This window comes from Egretta garzetta, unplaced genomic scaffold (genome assembly GCF_000687185.1).
Source record: "Egretta garzetta isolate BGI_Z169 unplaced genomic scaffold, ASM68718v1 scaffold91, whole genome shotgun sequence".
In the NCBI taxonomy this organism is placed as follows: Eukaryota; Metazoa; Chordata; class Aves; order Pelecaniformes; family Ardeidae; genus Egretta; species Egretta garzetta.
This window is the reverse complement of record NW_009258661.1, coordinates 2,609,656-2,628,662: the sequence shown is the minus strand read 5'-3', so window position 1 is coordinate 2,628,662 and position 19,007 is coordinate 2,609,656. Positions and strand designations below refer to the sequence as shown.

At 45.0% G+C, this 19,007-nt stretch overlaps 1 protein-coding gene across 1 annotated transcript in view; it reads left to right on the top strand.

Annotated features, from left to right (window-relative positions):
* Positions 1-19,007, top strand: part of PTPRG (protein tyrosine phosphatase receptor type G) — a 413,949-nt gene that overhangs the window by 323,600 nt on the left and 71,342 nt on the right. The window contains 5 exon segments of the mRNA XM_035903838.1: positions 6,526-6,710; positions 8,740-8,848; positions 10,543-10,592; positions 12,995-13,148; positions 13,151-13,642. Coding sequence (XP_035759731.1) covers positions 6,526-6,710; positions 8,740-8,848; positions 10,543-10,592; positions 12,995-13,148; positions 13,151-13,642 — 990 coding nt within the window.

The window sequence follows — 19,007 nt, the reverse complement described above, 5'->3', positions numbered from 1 at the left end:
CTTTAAAGCAATTATCCTTATATATTAATAATGTCATTTATAAGCACTCCGAGAAGTTACCGATGTACACTAAAGCAAAGCAAAAAAATTTCAAATGTTTAGTAAAAGCGGGGGGGGGGTGGTGTAAAATATTTTAAGCATGCCTCTTAGCACTTCTCTATGTATTAAAGTCTGTGTTGTCTCTGCATATGATCCTTGTAGTCTATTTGTTATCCTTTGGGAGCACAGCCCTCACTGAACTCAGAGATTGAATCCAACAGCCCAAAGAATGCTCTTGTTTGTCATGGGTCGGAGTCTCTTCCCGGGCGTCTCCACTGAGTCACGCCAACGCGAGGTGCCTGAACCTGGCACTGTATGGCTTCCCTTGCCAGGAAGCTGATGGCATGGCACTGAAAGCAACCGTGAGTTTTCTTATTGCTGTATAACCCATATCTCTGCATTTCAGGGCTTATTTGAAGTTTTGAGGGTCTAATAATGAGAAGGTGGTGGCATCGCTTTTGTCTTGTCTGCAGTCGGGCTCCTGGGGGCTGCAGGGCTGACTGGACTCGGTGCAGTGTTTTGCCCAATAGCACAGGCATCAGTGACAGTTTTCAGGCTTCTCTGTAATCGGCCGGGAAACTTGTGGCTGAGTTGGGCAATGTTACAGCAATGGCAGCGAGCGGTCCGTCTGTCCTGAAGGACAGACTCTCCTTCTAACTCCTTCCCAGTGCTGGGGCAGAGGGGAAAGAAACTCCCTCTCTCTTCCGAGAGCTTGGCCACCAACTTGTGTGCCCTTATGGGGAAGAAAGGCACGAAACCCCCGTATTGACCTCTCAGTTTCTCTCCTGTTGAGCATGTGGGAAGAAATGCCCCATCTACCATCCTCTGTGCTCCTCCTTTGTAAGGGAGAAACACCGTTCCCTGCCACCCATCCCGTGCACACCCTGAGCAGGGGGAAAAAGCAGAAATGAAGCCCCTCTCACCTTATGGCCAGGAGCTGCCACCCAGAGCAAGACATAGACACTTGTCCCTGTCTTTTAGGTACCTCTGGGCAGTCCTGATCCAGTAACGGTCTATGGGCACATCCCAGTGCCGATGTTTCCTCTCTCCACGTATGAATTGCCTCAGAAGATCCCTCTCACCATGAGGGATTCAGGACTTCACTGGCACGTTGCTTTTCTGTGCTGAAAATTGTCAGGGTTTCATCAGAGAACGTGTATCCCATGGTACCGAGGAGAGGAACGACAGTTTTGCATCGCTGAGGCATGCAGCAGGAGGGAGAGAGTGGGATTTTCCAAAAGAGGGCAGAGCACAGCTAGAAATAACTGCCTTTAAAGTGGTGACATTTTTATGCATGGAAGAGCTAACTTAGAGCATTTTTTAGAGGATTTTGTAAATCCCTCTGAGCCCAGTGCAACTGGATTCATCATATGAGGTACCTGTTTTACAGGGAGAAGGTATACAAGAAATAACCAAATATATGGTTCTTATGCGCTCTCTGACTTTCCCTAAATAGCTCTTTTTATAACCGCAGGTAGCATATGCAAAAAGCATGATGAAACCCAGAAAGTTTGGCTGGTTTTGCATTTCTGTCTTTAAAAGAGAAATGTAGGCTGCTCTTAAAAAAAAAAAAAAAAAAGCTGTAATATTATCTTACATGCCCTTTCTGCATTCATGGGTGTATCTTAATATCAGTGGCTAATTTTTGCAAAACAATAAGCCCCCTTTTTGTCTTTCAGCTCTCTGAAATGGAGCTGCCAGGAGCTTTTGGATTAAGCTTTATCAGGCTTCAGTTAGGAAAGCCTTGTGGAGGTTACGTAGCCAAATACAACATACAAATCAAATTATGGGAGAGATGAATGCGGAGTTGTTAAATTAATTTTGTTTGTTCCAGCCCATTGGAATGTTTTTAACATGAAGAAAATAATTCTCTGCTGTATGGCTGGCCTGGCCAGCACTTAGGACTGTATTAGCATGCTACATTTGTCCGCAAGTGGCAAACAGGTTTTCGCCAGGCTTGAGTGAGCCATGGAAGGCAAGGCTCGCCAAGATGCTGGCTTGCTCCCTAGACTGAAGAAACCCAGAAAGTTTGGCTGGTTTTTCATTTCTGTCTTTAAAAAAGAAATGTAGGCTGCTCTTAAAAAAAAAAAAAAAAAAGCTGTAATATTATCTTACATGCCCTTTCTGCATTCATGGGTGTATCTTAATATCAGTGGCTAATTTTTGCAAAACAATAAGCCCCCTTTTTGTCTTTCAGCTCTCTGAAATGGAGCTGCCAGGAGCTTTTGGATTAAGCTTTATCAGGCTTCAGTTAGGAAAGCCTTGTGGAGGTTACGTAGCCAAATACAACATACAAATCAAATTATGGGAGAGATGAATGCGGAGTTGTTAAATTAATTTTGTTTGTTCCAGCCCATTGGAATGTTTTTAACATGAAGAAAATAATTCTCTGCTGTATGGCTGGCCTGGCCAGCACTTAGGACTGTATTAGCATGCTACATTTGTCCGCAAGTGGCAAACAGGTTTTCGCCAGGCTTGAGTGAGCCATGGAAGGCAAGGCTCGCCAAGATGCTGGCTTGCTCCCTGCCTTCCATGGCGGGCTGATCTGCGGAGAAAAGGCTGTGTCAAGCCCCCAGGCAGCCCCGCACATGGCCAGCAGCTGGGAATGCCGGCTGAGGCTGCCCCAGGTCGGGTCAGAGGGCTTCCTCCAGATGCAGCCGCGCAACCCTCCCCCTTCTGCAGGACTTTTCCATAAGGCAGGAGCCAGCCTGTGTGCCAGGCTCCCTGTTCAGGTCATCCCCAACAGGGGGGTGGAGGGGGATTTTTCCCTCCGACAGGAGCGGGGTGTGCCACGCTCAGGGCATCGCTGCCTGCTGCGAGGCATGGCCCCAGTACTGCAAAGCACTTGCCTGTTGAGTGCCTCCAAGGTGGAACCCTGTGGCCCTGGCGAGGCTCTTCTGCCTCCAGGAGCCCTGGCACAGGCGGTCTGCTAGCCAGGACATAGTGGCTTTGGTGTCCTGCTACACCTACATAGGGCCAATTCAAGTATCTGCTCAGTATTGCACTGCACCACAGAAAGACATTCTGAAAGCCCCCTCAATATTTTTATTATCCCTTAGGATCTGAATTTAAAAGGGAGCATTAGTAATATTTTTTTCTAAAAATAGCTGAGATGCTATTTCAACGTGAAATGATGCTGGTTGTTGGTTTTGGTTCTTTTTTTTTTTCCTCAGGCAATCATGAATACACAGGCTTTTTTTTCTTATTTAGCCTGGTTTAAAAAAAAAAAAAAAAGAAAAAGGAAAAAGGAAAGCTTATGTTTCTCTTTAGTGTGTCCTGATTCAATTCAGAGGAAGCTGCAAACTTCTCCCTCCCTGTCCCAATCTCTTTCTGCATTTCTGTTTGTCCTTCAGCTGCACATTTTGCAAAATCAGTAGAGGTTCTTTAGCACCCAAAAAAAAAAAAAAAAAAAAAAAAAAGAAGAAGAAAGCAAGGAGCCTGCGGTTCTTTTAATCTTCTTTCAAAAATCCAAGGCACACAGAGTATTGAGAGGAAAATTAGATCTCTGGAAAATGCCAGTTGTTTTATAGATGGTCAAATCATTACACTTTTTTTCTTGCCTTTCAGACATTTACTACGTTATTATGTATCACTTTAATTAAATCATCAAATTGAATTATTGGATCAAATGTTTTTTTATTCCATTGTGTCCCAAGCAGGTTTGGTTAAATTAATAAAACCATATGTTTCATTTTATAAAAAAGATTTCCTTTTTGCCCATTCATAAGCTGTTAAAAAAAAAAAAGTGGCTGAACAGAAAAGGTTGGTTATTACTTAATTACATCAGGTACTCTGATGTGCCTTGGAGTAATTGGAACGAAGTCAGACTAAGTCATGAAAATTTTGTAATATTTACTGTGAAATAGCAGTACTGTAAATTCAGTTTCCTTTTAGCTGGCTGTGAATGAGGTTTGTCCCCGTCAAAACTTGTCTCAGTGAAGTCCTTGGAGTCATTCAGCCGCTAAAAGCGCTCATGACCGGGATGTGGGGTCAGGGAGGGTCTCCCAGCTTTGAGCTGGTGAGTCTCCTACCTACCCTTGGGAAATACCCACTTCTTCCCTCAGCCACTCAGCTTTGGCATCAAAGCTGGCTGCAGAGAGCGGCATGGAATGAGGGATGTGGCCGTCCCCTCTCCCTAGGGTGGCTTGGGGTCCTTGTCTGAGAAACAGCTGGCTAGCCATGGTTCAGAGGGGTGTTGCAATTAAGGTAGATCCCTCTGTCTGTTGTGAAGGTTACCTGCTTGAATTATTCCTAAAACAATTTGATGCATGATTACTTTAAATATATAAATCTCTGCATGTCCTCCTGGAGAAGGAGGACTGGATAAGACTTTTACGTCTGGGTAGTCCTTCACCCTGGGCTCCTATCTCTGATAGGCTTTGATTAGGTGGAGCAATAAAGGCTGGCCTGGCATTTTGAAGTGTAATTCTGTGATGACAAAGGGCTTCAAAGGGGGCAGTTATGATTTATTGGTGCAGTTATCAATAAACAGTGATGTCAGTGAGAATTGATCTGACTATCTTAGCGGAAAGAGGTGAGGAGCGAGAGGCATACCAAGGATCATGAAGCCCTGTAAATAGTGACAACAGCGACTGCTTTCAGCCGTGCCCTCTCAGCCAGGTCCTGGCCACCTTCATGCCGTGCTCTGAGGCACCCAGACTCTGTGGGCTCCCTGCAGAGACCAGGAGGGAGCAGAAGGGAAAGGGTCTGGAGGGAGCAGAAGGGAAAGGGTCTGCAGGCAGCAGACCAAGGCGTTGCTTCTGGCTTTGTGGCATTGCCAGAAGAATGCCATTTGGGTCCCTTCGACTCAGTGTAAATAGAAACTCATATTTGTTTTTTTCAACGCTTTGAGATACTGCAGGGTTTGTTTGCTGTGCTGGATCATCCTTCTGGGTTGAGCAGAAGGATCTACTGCAAAACTGCAAGATTGTCACCACTCATGGCAGGAGCAAACGCCAAAGACCTTTCCTGCCCAAGTGTATTTCTGCAATATATGTTCTCTTGTTCAGCCTAGCTACTGAGTTATAACTGCACAAATGCATTTGACAGGTATTTTTCTATTGTACTGGGAATACTGGTGTTTACAGCATTTAATAATTTTTTATTTAGGAACTGTAGCTATTCCAGCAATGTAACGGCAGAGCTACATGAACAACCTGCAAGTCAAGGCATAGCAATAGACCCTTCTCCCCTTCAGTGCTGCCAGGACTCTTTAGAAGTGAAATAATGGCCAAATATACACGCAGTCACATACCTGCAGAGTGCAAACAAGCTGAATGTGTTGGCTTTAAATGGAAGAGCCGTATTGGGAAAAATAATTCTGCAGATAGTGTCAGCGTGATGGGCTGGGTGACACTTTGACTTTCCCTGGCAGAAGAGACCAGCTCCTTTGCCACGGCACATGTGTTTAGGTATCATTGCAAGTGATTTTTCTTGGTTTCTGTAGTTTATAGTGGGAAAGAGAATGTGAGAATCTATCCTGAATTGTGTATTTTAAACATGATTTTAAAGGTTGGAAAAAATCTAAACTCTTTATAGTTGGGAATTGCACAATGTACGTTTCCGATAGCATATGAGTGCCATCTAGTGTTCTTCATTAGCACCCTGACCTTTACATTTCGATGGCTCGAAAAGCTGTGCACACCCCACTCCTCCTGAAGAGTATGAGCTGAGTTTGCGCCTGGGCTTGGTCTTCCCTAGAGAAGTTTGGGTTTTGGTGTCTGCAGGAAGCAGAAGCTGTAGTTTTGGCCGCTGGTTAAGCTGTTCCGATGCTGACGTCCCCACCAACTTAAGCTTGAGTGAGAAGTAACTTGTGCCTCCCCGCTGCGGGCAGGGTTAGGAAAGCACGGATTTCGGAGCCTGGCTGGAGGGTTCCCTTGCCTGTTATGAGAAGGAGGTGGCCAAGGGCCACCAAGAGCCACTATTCCCTGTGCTGGTGATACATTACTGACAAACAGTTGAGAATCTATGAAGGAAAACATACAGAAAGAGGAGTATAAAGTAACTTATGCTCATGTGCAAAAATGTACTAGGTTAAGAGGAAAATACTGACCCAATAGTGTCATGTTTTCAGAGGTTCCAACTATTTCCAGGGCCTGCAGAGCACGCTGGAGCATTTACCCCCTTCATACGTCAGGAGACTGGGGGCCAGGGACGCAGGTTGATGGGACTTCTTTATGTTCCAATGCAGAGTTCTTAAGAGACCAAGTTGAAGTGTATGTGCAAATGTCAGGACTGAAAATAAGTCGAGAACTAAGCAACCTGCCTGCAGAGAATGGATTCTCTCACTCCCTTTACTCTGGAGAGCAGAAAGCAGCTGCAGGTGGTATTAAATCCCATTGGTCTCAGTGGATTGCAGTCTAAGCTATTACTGTAGGCAAGGGCATTAAAGAAAAAACCTGGCTTTTAGAGTGAAGCACAATTCTTCCTGTTTGTTTTCCCTCTGTTATTTAGGAGAGCTTCATATTTTTTCCTTCTGTTTTTTAGCTTGCAGCACTCCCCCAGTCAACATGAAAGTGCAGCCTGTGAACAGGACAGCATTACTTGTAACCTGGAACCAACCAGAAATCATCTACCACCCTCCGATCATGAACTACATGATCTCATATAGCTGGACTAAAAACGAAGATGAAAAGGAGAAGACTTTCACCAAGGACAGTGACAAGGACCTGGTAAAACCTCAGCATCAACCCCAGACATATGTATCAAGCTATCCTTATATTTTTATTTTCTCAGTAGAAAGAAGTAGAAGAGGGAAAGCAGTTGTTACCTTACAGACAGGATAGTGTTTGACTTGCAATTAATTGCTATTAAAATGTTCAGCATTAGTTGAACGTTGCCTAACAGACTACCCAAAACACTAGAGTGTGAATTTATAGTTTATGTGAGTGCGTAAAGGACTAAATCTGCAGATGCTTTTTCATATACTGTAGCTGAGAAGCAGCTGGCTCGGGAAATAGATAGGCTCTGAATACCTTTTGGCTTGTGTTCAGCTCACGTATTTTCACATTAAAAGTCCGATCCCCCAAAAATCTGTTCCTGGGCTCAGGCTTTTCACTGTGCAGAGCCCCTTGCAGTCCTTGGAGCAGTTCCTGGCAGCAAGTGCTGCCAGCAGTAGGAGTTGCATGGTTGGGGCTAGAAGATTATTGTGGAGTGGCCCTGTACCAGCACTGCCCACGTCTGGCGGTGGGAGAAAAAGAGGGAAGAGCAAGACAGTTCCAGCGCAGATGGGAACACTGATCTATCTCCTCCATTTAGGATTCGATCTGCCTGTCATTCTTGTCTAAGTGGAAGCAAGTATTGTACTGGTCTTTAACATTCTCTGCATATAAAATCAAAGAGACATATTCAGGTTTGAAAGGCCTCCGTTTATTGTTAATCAAAGAAAGCTTCTAGAATAATGAAATCAGTAATTGTATATGCACATGAAAAATGCAGCAGCACAGAGTGTTAGTCCTAATGACTGTTATCATATTTTTTTTTCAAATACACAGTCCTCTGGGCCCATTCAATCAGTTATACAATAATACTTCTCTTATTCCCTTAGATGAAGATTCTTTTACTTCATTTCCATTTATATTTTCAATTTCCCCACTAGACATTGTTATCTGGGTCACATTAGGGAACGATGTGCCTCATGAAATCAGAAAGGAATCTATTGAAAGGCACCCAAGGTTATGATGTATTGTAACCTCTCTCTTGTCATAACTTCACACTCTTAAGGGAGATTTTTTTTAATCAGGTATAAGTAGGAGAGCCTTAATCAGCAAAAATGAGGTGGGCACAGTGACAGCATTCTGTTTTATGTAAAAGAAATAATTAAAAGTGCAGGGGATGTGATGGAGTGATAGCTTGGAAATAAATTGCAGTGAGACCCTGTGCTGTGCAGCAGAGCCTGGAGGTTAAGAAAGCAATGGCAGCTTAGTCTATTTTAGGGGCAAAAGAAGAAGGAAAGTCTTTTTCAGAGGCAAGTGCAATTTGCTTTCAGTGCTCTGGCAGAGGCAGCTGGGCTGTCCCGTCTTGAAACGGAGCTAGACAGTGTTTGGCTAAGGAGATCACTGGTATTTCAAGTGACCCACACAGCTACTGCTGCTGTCTGCCACAAGACATGGCCTGATGTGATCATGGACTAAGGCAACACAGAAGAGTAGCTGGGAGGCAGCAAGGCAGTATCTCAGGTGTAAAAGTACGCAGGGACACCCCAGTCCAGGGTACCGAGCCACGGTATTACACAGGCCACCGGCATCAAATTGCTATAGCCAGTTTGTTGCAAGATAAATAGTCAGTTTGAACATACAGTGACTTTTCTGGGCTTATCCCAGGTTTGGCACTCAGATCTCCACCTGTAAAAATCTCATTTTAAATCCTGTAAGGCCAAATGGCTTTGAGGTTCGTGTTTTTCTGAGGAGAGCAGAGACTTTCAGGTATGAAGACTGTCGTGAGAGTAGATGTGGGACGTGTTCATTTCTTTCTCGTGGGAAGGGTCACCAGAGTCTGGGTGCATCACTTCAATCCCAGGGAAGTCCTTTGACCTTGGCCTTGTCCTCTTCCAGGGTACCAGCGAATATTTCTGTTTAGAAATAAGTTTGTCTTATATGGCAGAAATGTCCTGTGTTAGCGCAATGCTTTATATATTTCAAACTGATCGTGGACAGTACTGTGGGGGTAAAAAACTGAATAATATCTATTTTTTTTAAACAGAAGGCCATCATTAGCCATGTCTCACCTGACATCCTTTATCTGTTCAGAGTTCAAGCAGTTTGCCGAAATGAAATGCGTAGTGACTTTAGCCAGACTATGCTCTTTCAAGGTAAAAAAAACACATACATATTTTTACACTATGGCTCTTTGTGTGTTTAACATTTTCTTTGCAGGGTGCAATATGCTGTGGAATGATTTCAGAAGATGTTTGAATGCGGGTAGATAATGCTAATTTCAGATTGTGGCCGGTGACTTTACCAGAGCCCTATTTCTAGTGATGGGGGTTTGCCTACACCTCTCTGCTGGCAGCATTTGTCAGGTTTTAGGAGAATTCGGAGCTTTTCTTGGTACTGTTTTCTAAAACAAATTCATCAGAGACTGCTTATGCATCAGAGGCACAGCTATAGCAGAATGTGAGTCTGATCGGTGTCTGTTTTATGTAAAGAGGAAAGGAGATCAGCCTACCTTGACAACCACATGTGGAGATGTTCAGGTTTTACCACACACACCACCTCAGTGATTTCCAGCACATACATATTTAAATGAAAGCTAAAGAGCTGGTTGCTAAGCTGTCCTTTGTTATGGATTTCCTTTTAAGTTTATTGGAGAAATCTGGTAAAGCTGAGATTTGGTAGAAGAACTTGATGCTTTTTGAGTTTTTTAAGTGGTGAACTTCTGCTCCTTCCTAGAAATTTCTTGCTACTTTTTTTTTAAGAAGTAGGACAAAATTCATCTCTGTTGAGAGCACTCCCTCCCACTCCAGTTTACAGATTTATAAATCGTGGAATGGGTAGTGGAAAACCAAAACAAGCAGAGTTAAAAATTTAAATCCTTAAGGTGAAGCAAAGACTTAAGTCACTTACACAGTGCTGTGTATGGAACAAAATGAGAGAGGCATTTTTGAGTCTGATTTTTGGAAAATGTGGAGGTTTTAGTCCTACTCTGTTAGCACTTAGCATCTGAAGGATATCAAGCTGTGGACACAATTTAGTTCCGTTCTGGTGTCACGCCACAGCATTAGCAGCATCGCAGGGAGAGCAGGGATCGGACGAGAAATGTCCTGTCCAAGCAATATCTGGTCTGTAGTTCTCAGTTTCTTAGTATCTCAGCATAGTGATTTGGACTTCACTTTAAGTGCCAGGCAGAAGTCAGAAACTTTTATATTACTGATTATGGCCTCTCTCAGCAGATAACAGAATGGAAAAATTCTTGGAAAATTGACCATGATACCTATTTAATTCCAGTTAAGAGTAAATCATAATTGATAGGTTTGCCAGATACTCTTTGGCCAGGTACTCTGGCCCAGTGTTCAAAGCATGAACTTTCATGTCTCCCCAAAAAGGAGCTGTTCTTCTAATCTTTGGCTGTACCCAAGATCTAATCTAGAACAAGAATCCACTTGAGGTTTCAAAACATTCTTCAGAGGCTGATTATAGTTGTAGTTGGTATAAATAGCAATAAATTATGATAATAATATTGTAAGGGCTGAAAAAAATATTGTCATCAGCTGCTCTTGCTTCTGGTGTAAGTCAGGACATTGCATCCAGCTTGGGTTTGAAAGGAGAGCATGTGTTTTCTGACAGTGCACTTAAACCGGCATTGCCGGAGTAATTAAAGACAAAATCGTGTCTTTAGACACAATTACAAAGTAAGGTGAGTGACACCAAGCGAGCTGAGATGCTTTTACTCCAAACTGAGACCTGCAGGCATGTTTTGTAGTAGGAACGTTGCGCAGCTGCTTAGCAATTTTCGCGGTGCCTCCCTTCACAGTGGGCTGACACGCTGCTGTCCTTTGTTTCTCAGCTAACACTACTCGAATTTTCGAGGGGACCAGAATTGTGAAAACAGGAGTGGTAAGTCGTGGCCATAAATCACTGCGGAGCGCGGATGGGCAGCAGTAATTTGGGGTGGCATTCCCACCAGGTGGCAGCACGATGTTGGAAATCTGTGGTGGGACCGGGCTTTCCTGTGGAGGTGGTTTTTCAAATGTGCCACAAAAGGTTTTATAACATACCTAAAATATCGAAGGGTTTTGGTTTTCTAGCTTTATGCTCCAAGAGGCTTTGACCACTGGAGAATCACGTGTTTAAAAAAATCTTCCCAAACAATTATTCAACCCATTTAGAGGGGATTTGTAATCTTAATGATGACTGTGGAAATAAATTTAATTTCTTTTATTAACTGTATGATCAGAAGTATATGCAACAGGAATAAGGCTGCACGCACAGCATCTTTGCTCTTCCAGTGCTTTAAGGATACCTGCTATTGCGGGAATAAAGCCTTAACAAGCTCTTTGTTTTAATTTTAATTCAGGTGAGACTGTAATGAATCACCAAAGCTGACTTTTGTATTCCAGAATCAGAAATGTTGATACTTTTACAGTAAAACTGGAATACACTGTTTCAGTTTTGAAAGCAGCTTATTAGGTTATTTGACATAACGATCCGTAACCTAAATTTCTTGGCATTCAGTATACTGAATTGTTCAGTCAAATTTATGGACTGAATTCATACTACTGAATTTACTCAAAGTACGTTGCTTCTAGTTTTATTCTGTTCCCGTTTGATATACTCCCTAGTAAGCAAATAATACATACAAACCTTGAATTTGAATGATTAATGTTTTTTAATGATGTATAGAGGTATTCTAGACATATAAAATCTGCTGTCAAATTTTAATACTCAGTCCAGCTTTGAGACTGTACATGCCAGCAAAAAGCAAATCTCACAGTGCCTTAGGGGTTCACACTGATAAGTATCCAAAAGTTTAGATGCTTATTTAAAGTTTTGACTTGAAATCTCTAAAGCACAGGTTTTCTTCTGAGATCTCAGGTTGTCTGTGATTGCAGCTGGTCCAAAATAATGTGAGAAAGCAGCCTTTCTTGGTTTGCTGCAGCATTTCAACTACACAGCCTGCCTGAAACTGGGAATTACAGAGAGATGCAGAAATACTGTTAAGTTATACATTTCAGTTCCAAAAATAAACGTTTTACAGTTTTGGTCAACATTCAGTGGCACCTGTTTAACCCTTGTTTGTCCTTGTCTGATGCATACCTTTCCGGCTAATGCTCCTCTTGCTGATGAATTCAGTAACATGAGACAGTTTTCAGTAAGTCCGAGAGGGAGCGTGGCCAGGTTGTGCGGACAGAACTGCTGACCCCAGCTCTTCCACAGAATTACTCCTTGTCCTTAGTCAACTCACTTCAGTGTCTTTTTCCACACGTAATTTGGGAAGGGGAATGACTTGTCTAGTTCCTTAAGTATATACCAAGGGGTTTTATTTCCATTTCCACAGCCACCCACATGCGAGCATGCATGCACTGGGTCAACATTACAATCACAGTGGCAGGGTGCAGAGGATGCAAAGTCCATGGTTCATTCCCTGCTACCTCTCAGCTCCCCAGGGGAAGTGGGACTGTACCAGCCCTGGCTCTGGGTCACTGGTGGTGGCCAGGGAGAGAGCCCTGTGGATGGGGAAAGCTGAGTCTATATGGGGGTGCCACAGCATGGTGGTCCTGGTAGAGGTCGTGGTGACTCGCAGAAGGGCTTCTGATGCTCTCCAAGTCCTTCAGGAGTGCCCAGCTGGCCGTGCTGCAGGTCTTTTCTAAGAAGAGCGATGCCTCAGTGCAGCATCAGTCCTTAGGAAGAATAATGCTGATGGGTAAATTAAGGAAATAAAAATAGTAGCGTTTGAGGCCCTCACAATGTGTGTGGGAAGAGCCAGAGTTCCCTGTCAGAGCAGACCCACCAGCCATGGATGCTCACGTTGGCAGCACAGCCCTTATTTTGGGACAGCCCTTATGTAACGCTGTATTTTTAAACTTCTGTATTCTGAGGATTAAAGCACTGTGAGTAATGCAGCTAAACTCATTAAACTCCTTTACATCCTACTCACCCCTGAGAGGAAATGTTACTCACAAGTCACCGATGGCGTGGGTGGAAAAGGTCCCACTGTAAAATAAAGATAAGGGTAAAGAGGTTTTTGATGCCAGTGATTGTTTGGAAGTGGCGAATGCGGGGAAGTTTCCTCCCTTCGTGGTTTGCCATTGTAGCTCTGAGGCATGTCCCATTCCTGGCTTGGCCCTGCATCCAGCTGGTGTAGGTCTCTCATTTTAAGAGAATAGCAACCAGAACGTCATGTGTGTGGAATGGGAGGGAAAAGCAAGAGAAAAATGACCACAGGTAGCATGTTGGGGCCCTTGCTGATGCTCTCTGCTGTGTTTTCTTCCCCTCTGCTGCCGGTGACCTCCTTCAAGCCCACAGCATCTCCTGCCTCCTCAGCCGACATGGCTCCCATCAGCTCCGGCTCCTCCACCTGGACTTCCTCAGGGCTCCCCTTCTCCTTCGTGTCCATGGCCACGGGGATGGGGCCTTCCTCCAGCGGCAGCCAGGCCACTGTGGCCTCAGTGGTGACCCGGGGCCAGAGCGGGACTCAGCGCTGACCAAGGACGGCGAGGGAGCAGGCGAGGAGGGGGAGAAGGACGAAAAGAGTGAAAGCGAGGATGGGGAGCGGGAGCATGAGGAAGAGGAAGAAAAGGATGCTGAGAAGAAGGAGAAAAACAGGGCAACGGCGGCCACGGAGGCACGCAATAGCACGGAGCCCAACATGGCCACGGCTTCCCCCAACCGGACTGCCGAGGAGGAAGGAAATAAAACCATATCGGGTGAAGAACCAAACCAAAACGTTGCCCCCACGGCTAGAGGTCCCGTGGAGGAGAGCTTTGCCGAAGCAGACACTCAGCCCCAGCCGATCCCTTCCACCCAAGTGCCGCCAGCGTTCACCAACGAACTTTACCTGGGGAAGATCCCAAGACGACCAGAGACAACAAGAAAACCTCCTCCAAAGGAGGACAGGTTTCCAGAGGAATACCCCTCAGATAACAAATTCATCACCATTAACCCAGGTGAGTGACCTCCGGGGAAACTGTTTTTACCAGCATAAGACTGTTGGAAAATGACACAATCCAAATTCCTTACTGATTTCCAGTAGATACAACATTTTTGTGGTGCCTGCCTTCATCCAATAGACAGGTTGTCACAGAACCCAACCCACAAACTGTTATTGGGGGAGGAGATGGGGAAGGATCATCCTTTTATTTTAGTGGAACAGATTCACGGTCCTTGTAGCTTAATAGAAGAGAGAATTTGGAAAAATTTTAACCCCCGACATGCTGCATTAAGGATTTTGTTTAAAAAAAAAAAAGAGGGGAATGCAGTGAACTATAGCTGTGAAATTAATTTGGAAGAGCAGTTGCTGTGCTGAGCTGGTGTTTCATGGGAAGGTTGCTATATATGCTGTGAGCTAATTTAGTTTATCTGCAGGATTCTCCTTGATTGGGCTTTGAGATATTCTCCCAAATTACAGGATCATCGCTGGTTTATTTCTCACCACAAAACCTACATGCTCTGATGTTCTAAGACAAGGCACCTTTTGCACTAGGGTTACCTTCTTTTTTTTCCTGTGGAAAAAAAAAAAACATCTTAGCCAGGTGTGGTGGGTTGACCCTGGCTGGACACCAGGTGCCCACCAAAGCTGCTCCATCATTCCCCTCCTCAACTGGACAGGGGAGAGAAAATGCAATGAAAGTCTCGGGGGTTGAGATAGGGACAGGGAGAGATCTCTCACCACTTACTGACACAGGCAAAACAGACTTGACTTGGGGAAACTAGTTTAATTTATTACCCATCAAATCAGAGGAGGGTAATGAGACAATAAAAACCAAATCTTAAAACACTTTCCCCCCACCCTGCCCTTCTTCCCAGGCTTAACTTTAGTCCTGATTTTCTCTCCCTCCTCCCCCCGAGCGGTGCAGGGGGGTGGGGAATGGGGGTTGGGGTCAGTTCATCACATGCTGTCCCTGCCGCTCCTTGCTCCCCAGGGCAGGACTCCTCACACTCCTCCCCTGCTCCAGCCTGGGGTCCCCCCAGAGCAGACAGTCCTCCACACGCTGCTCCAGCGTGGCTCCCTCCCACGGGCTGACATTCTTCACGCACTGCTCCAGCGTGGGGCCATCCCTCCCACGGGATGCAGGAGCAGATGGGTCCAGCATGGGTCCCCGCAGGGTCACCAGCCCTGCCAGCAAACCTGCTCCAGCCTGGGCTTCTCTCCCCACGGGGCCACAGGTCCTGCCAGGAGCCTGCTCCAAGTGCAGGCTTCCCACAGGGTCACAGCCCCCTTCGGGCACCCCCCTGCTCCAGCACGGGGTCCTCCCCAGGCTGCAGGTGGAGATCTGCTCTGCCATGGGCCTCCATGGGCTGCAGGGGGACAGTCTGCCCCACCGTGGGCTGCACCAGGGGCTGCAAGGGAATCTCTGCTCCGGCGCCTGGAGCCACCTCCTGCTGCACTGACCTGGGTGTCTGCGGGGCTGCTCCTCTCAAATCTTCTCACTCCTCTCACCAGCTGCAATTGCACAATGATTTTTTCCCTTCATAAATACATTATCCCAGAGGCACTACCACCGTCACTGATGGGCTCAGCCTTGGCCAGCGGCGGGTCCATCTTGGAGCCGGCTGGTGTTAGCTGTGTCGGACATGGGGGAAGCTTCTGGCAGCTTCTCACAGAAGCCCCCTCTGCAGTCCCCCTGCTACCAAACCCTTGCCATGCAAACCCGATACACCAGGCAGAGTTCATGTATTTTCTGTATTTGTCCTGGTGAGAATTACCGATGCTCCTGTACACGCCAACTCTGGATGTATGTACCAACTCCCCAGTAAGTACACAGCAAATACCACCTTCTGGAAGCATGCCCAGGTGATCTGCATGTGCACCAAGCCCTGTGTGGTCAGGATTTGCTGCGTGGGCCTATGCAAACAGGTATCTCTGGGGTGCTCCCAACTCACTGTGCAGAAAGTCCAGAGCATCTGCTCAAGGAGCTCTAGGCACTGGTGAGGAAAACAGATCTTATAACGGCAAGGAGCAAATGGAGTACATGCTTATGGATTTATTTGCAGAGTAAGGACTGAGATTTAGATACTTCAGTGAGTTTATCTGAGTGATTATGTGTATTACCACAGCATTTATAAGATAGTGCACATTTTTGTTTGGGTTTTGGTTTTTGTTTTTGTTTTTTTACGGTTATTGTTTATTTTGATAGACTGTTTTGTAATTTTGTTTTTCCACCAAAGCTGCTCTGGAGTTAGAGTACTGTGAAAAAAACTTACATACTTATTTTTCCCTTTTTATTTATAAACACAAAAAGTGCAGACGTGCACTCAGTTATAACTCAGAACCAATTTAAAAAACAAAGCTAAATCCAGTCTTTAATAACATTTGTTACAGAAATGCTGACCTGACTCTAATGCTGTGAATCATAACTGTTCTGTAAGAGAACAGATTAACAACACGGAAGCCAAGAAACCTGCACCAGGTTGTGCTGATTTTTTAAAAATACGCTGCTGTTTTTCTTACTCCTCAACTGGAAATCTTCTTCAAAGTCCAGTGCTCCCACTGAATATGGTATGAGATGCCTGTCAGGCAGCTTTTGCCACTTGCCCTGATTGCCTTTTTATTAGGAAGGAGGGAACTTGTCCTAGCTGGGCTTTGCAATGTAAGGAGTAAGCATTCAGCACCGTCGAGGTTCAAACCCCAGCAACTGAAACACTGGAACAGGTTGCCCAGAGAGGTGGTGGAGGCCCCGTCCCTGGAAATATTCAAGGCCAGGTTGGATGGGGCTCTGAACAACCTGATCTAGTTAGCGATGTCCCTGCTCACTTGCAGGAGGGTTGGGCTAGATGACCTCTAGGGGTCCCTCCCAACCCAAAACATTCTATGATTCTATGAATTCAATCTGCCTGGGTAAACCTGCCTCTGAAATGGCTGTCTTCAGTTCTTCCTGCCTTCTGCTTCCCTGTTTCTTGTGTGCCAGCTTCTTGGAATGACCCAAGTACAATGTCGCTTATATAAGACCAGAAAGAGCCTCATGGCTTATTCTTAGCCTAATAAATCGGAGGAAAGATGGGTAGTTGGTCTTGTTTCTGAGCTGATGATGAACGGATTGTTATTAGATCGGTTTTTATCCCATAGTGAAGTTAAGATGAAAAAGATGAAAATCAATGAGATGGGAAAATATTGTTAATATTGCTAAGAAGTACTTACTGGTTATTGTGAATGATATCCCCATAGTCTGTAGTGATTTCTGTCTCTCTTTAGCATGCAGAGAACTATCACTGAAAGTGGTTCAATACAGCTTTGCCTCCTGCTAGACAGCCTCTTTTAAGAGGTTTGCTCGCTTGCAGGCTTGGAGGCTTGAAGTGAGGCCTGAAGACTGCACACAAAGATGATCAGTCTTGGAAGGACTCTGCAAATTAGGTTTTCCTTATACGTGGAGGAGGATAACTTACTAAGATCACTGTGTCTTACAAAAATGTGTAGGAAATGGCATCTGAAATAACCAGCACATGTTAGCTGGGAGAAAAGATAAGTAAAAGAGTTGCCTGTTCCACCCAAGTTAACCTTACTTAAATCTCAGTTAAACCTCTTGGGACATACCCTCAGTGCACTGCAGAGGACACGCAGCAGCGAAAGGGCTGGGAACGGCCATTCAGAGATGAAGAAGGGCTCATTTGTGCCATTTTCCTTGGGGCAGAGGTTCATTCCCTGTCCTTGACCTCCAAGTGGAAGAAGTTAGGTTGGTCACAAACCTGGTGACTCCCTGTCCAGACGGTGGGAAGGGCTAGTGATTTCAGCTCTGAGAACATTTTGAGATGTTTCTTATTGGCTTTGGGACAGCGGCTTTCAGTCTGAATCTCTCTGTACCAGGTGTGAGGACCTTGTCCTTCAAAGTCTCTTCGGGCAAGTCCTCCTTCTCTTTGCATCTTGTGTTACCAGGCCTCTGCAGTGGATAGCTGAGGTCTACCTAACCTGGAATTTGCCCAAATATTTTACTAGATGTGTCTGAGTCAGGCCTGGCTGGCCTGCTGGGAGTGCTACCCCTGTGAGAAGACTTGGGAATGCAGGAGAAGGAGCCTTCCTCCAGGCTGGATCTAGGTTTCCAAAGGAACATGCCAGCAAAACCACAGCTGGTGAATCAGACCATCAATCATACACTAGCACAAAGCCTAAGACTAGTTGCTTCAGCTTAATTGTTTTCCACAGTAATATGGAAATTTGCAATTCATACAGACAGACCTGACTTAGCTCACGCAAGGAGTTGAGTTCAGTGAAACTCCAGACATAAGCAAGACCTCTTCCTTTGAGAAAGGCCCTTAAAGGTTTTCCATAACGAGGTAAACCTGAAATCAAGAAAACAACCAGTCAAGCCAAGAGAAAATTGCCAGACATGCGTGAAAGCACTCCTGAGCATCAGGACAGTTAAAAGAGGGTGAAGGCCACCACCAAAGTGAGCAGAAAGAACCCCTGCAGCTTACTGTGTCCCTTAGAGGGCAGAAACTTTTTTGGATGCATTTTTTCTCCAGGAAAGCAGTTTTTAAAAAGCTGCCAAGGTTTCAAAAGTGTTTTTATGAGTAGAAAGTTTAATCATTTTAAAGAGTAGAAAATTGTTTCATAACAATGTACACTTGTAAAATTAATTATATAGCATCAAATTAGCAGTTGTAAGGAGATAACTGAATGGGGAAGTACTCATGAGTGTGGATGATTAGAGGAGAACGGGGAACACATGAGAAATTACAGGGAAAGTGCGAGGCCAATTAGTACAGCAAGGCTCATTTTCTTTTAGTGCTTATTTCACACACACATACACACACACACCTCTCCTGAGGCCATGTCATTATTTTCCAAATGGCATTGGCCTCTTCTTGTCTGGTGGTATCGGCCAGCGCTAATGATTTTCTTCTGTCACTGAACGCTTGCTTGCATTCTCCTCTTTCATTTTCCTGATCATCCTTTTTCTCTGTTTTGGTGCCCACATTAGACTAATTGTACCTTTGATCTGCAACTGTTACACACGCAGCTGCTCAGCATTGTCCGCGACTCTGAAACCTGAAAATTAGAAAAACAGCAATTAGAATGATGCTCTACAAAAAAAAAAAAAAAAAAAAAAAAACAAAGGAAAAACAAAAAAAAAAAACCAACAGCATGATTCGATTGGGTGCAGAGCAGTAGATATCCGGCTGGGGCTTTTGCCTGAGTCGTGAGCTGGGGCTGAGAACAAAGTCATGGGTTTGGCCCTTGATCCAAACTTCAGCCACGTCCTCCCACCCCTCAGCGTTCACCCACTTCTGCCGAGTTCCTCCCACGAGAGGGCTTTGTAGAGAGATCATGATGTGCAAGGTTAAATTTCAGGCCCGCTGTATGCTTTTAGCAGAGAC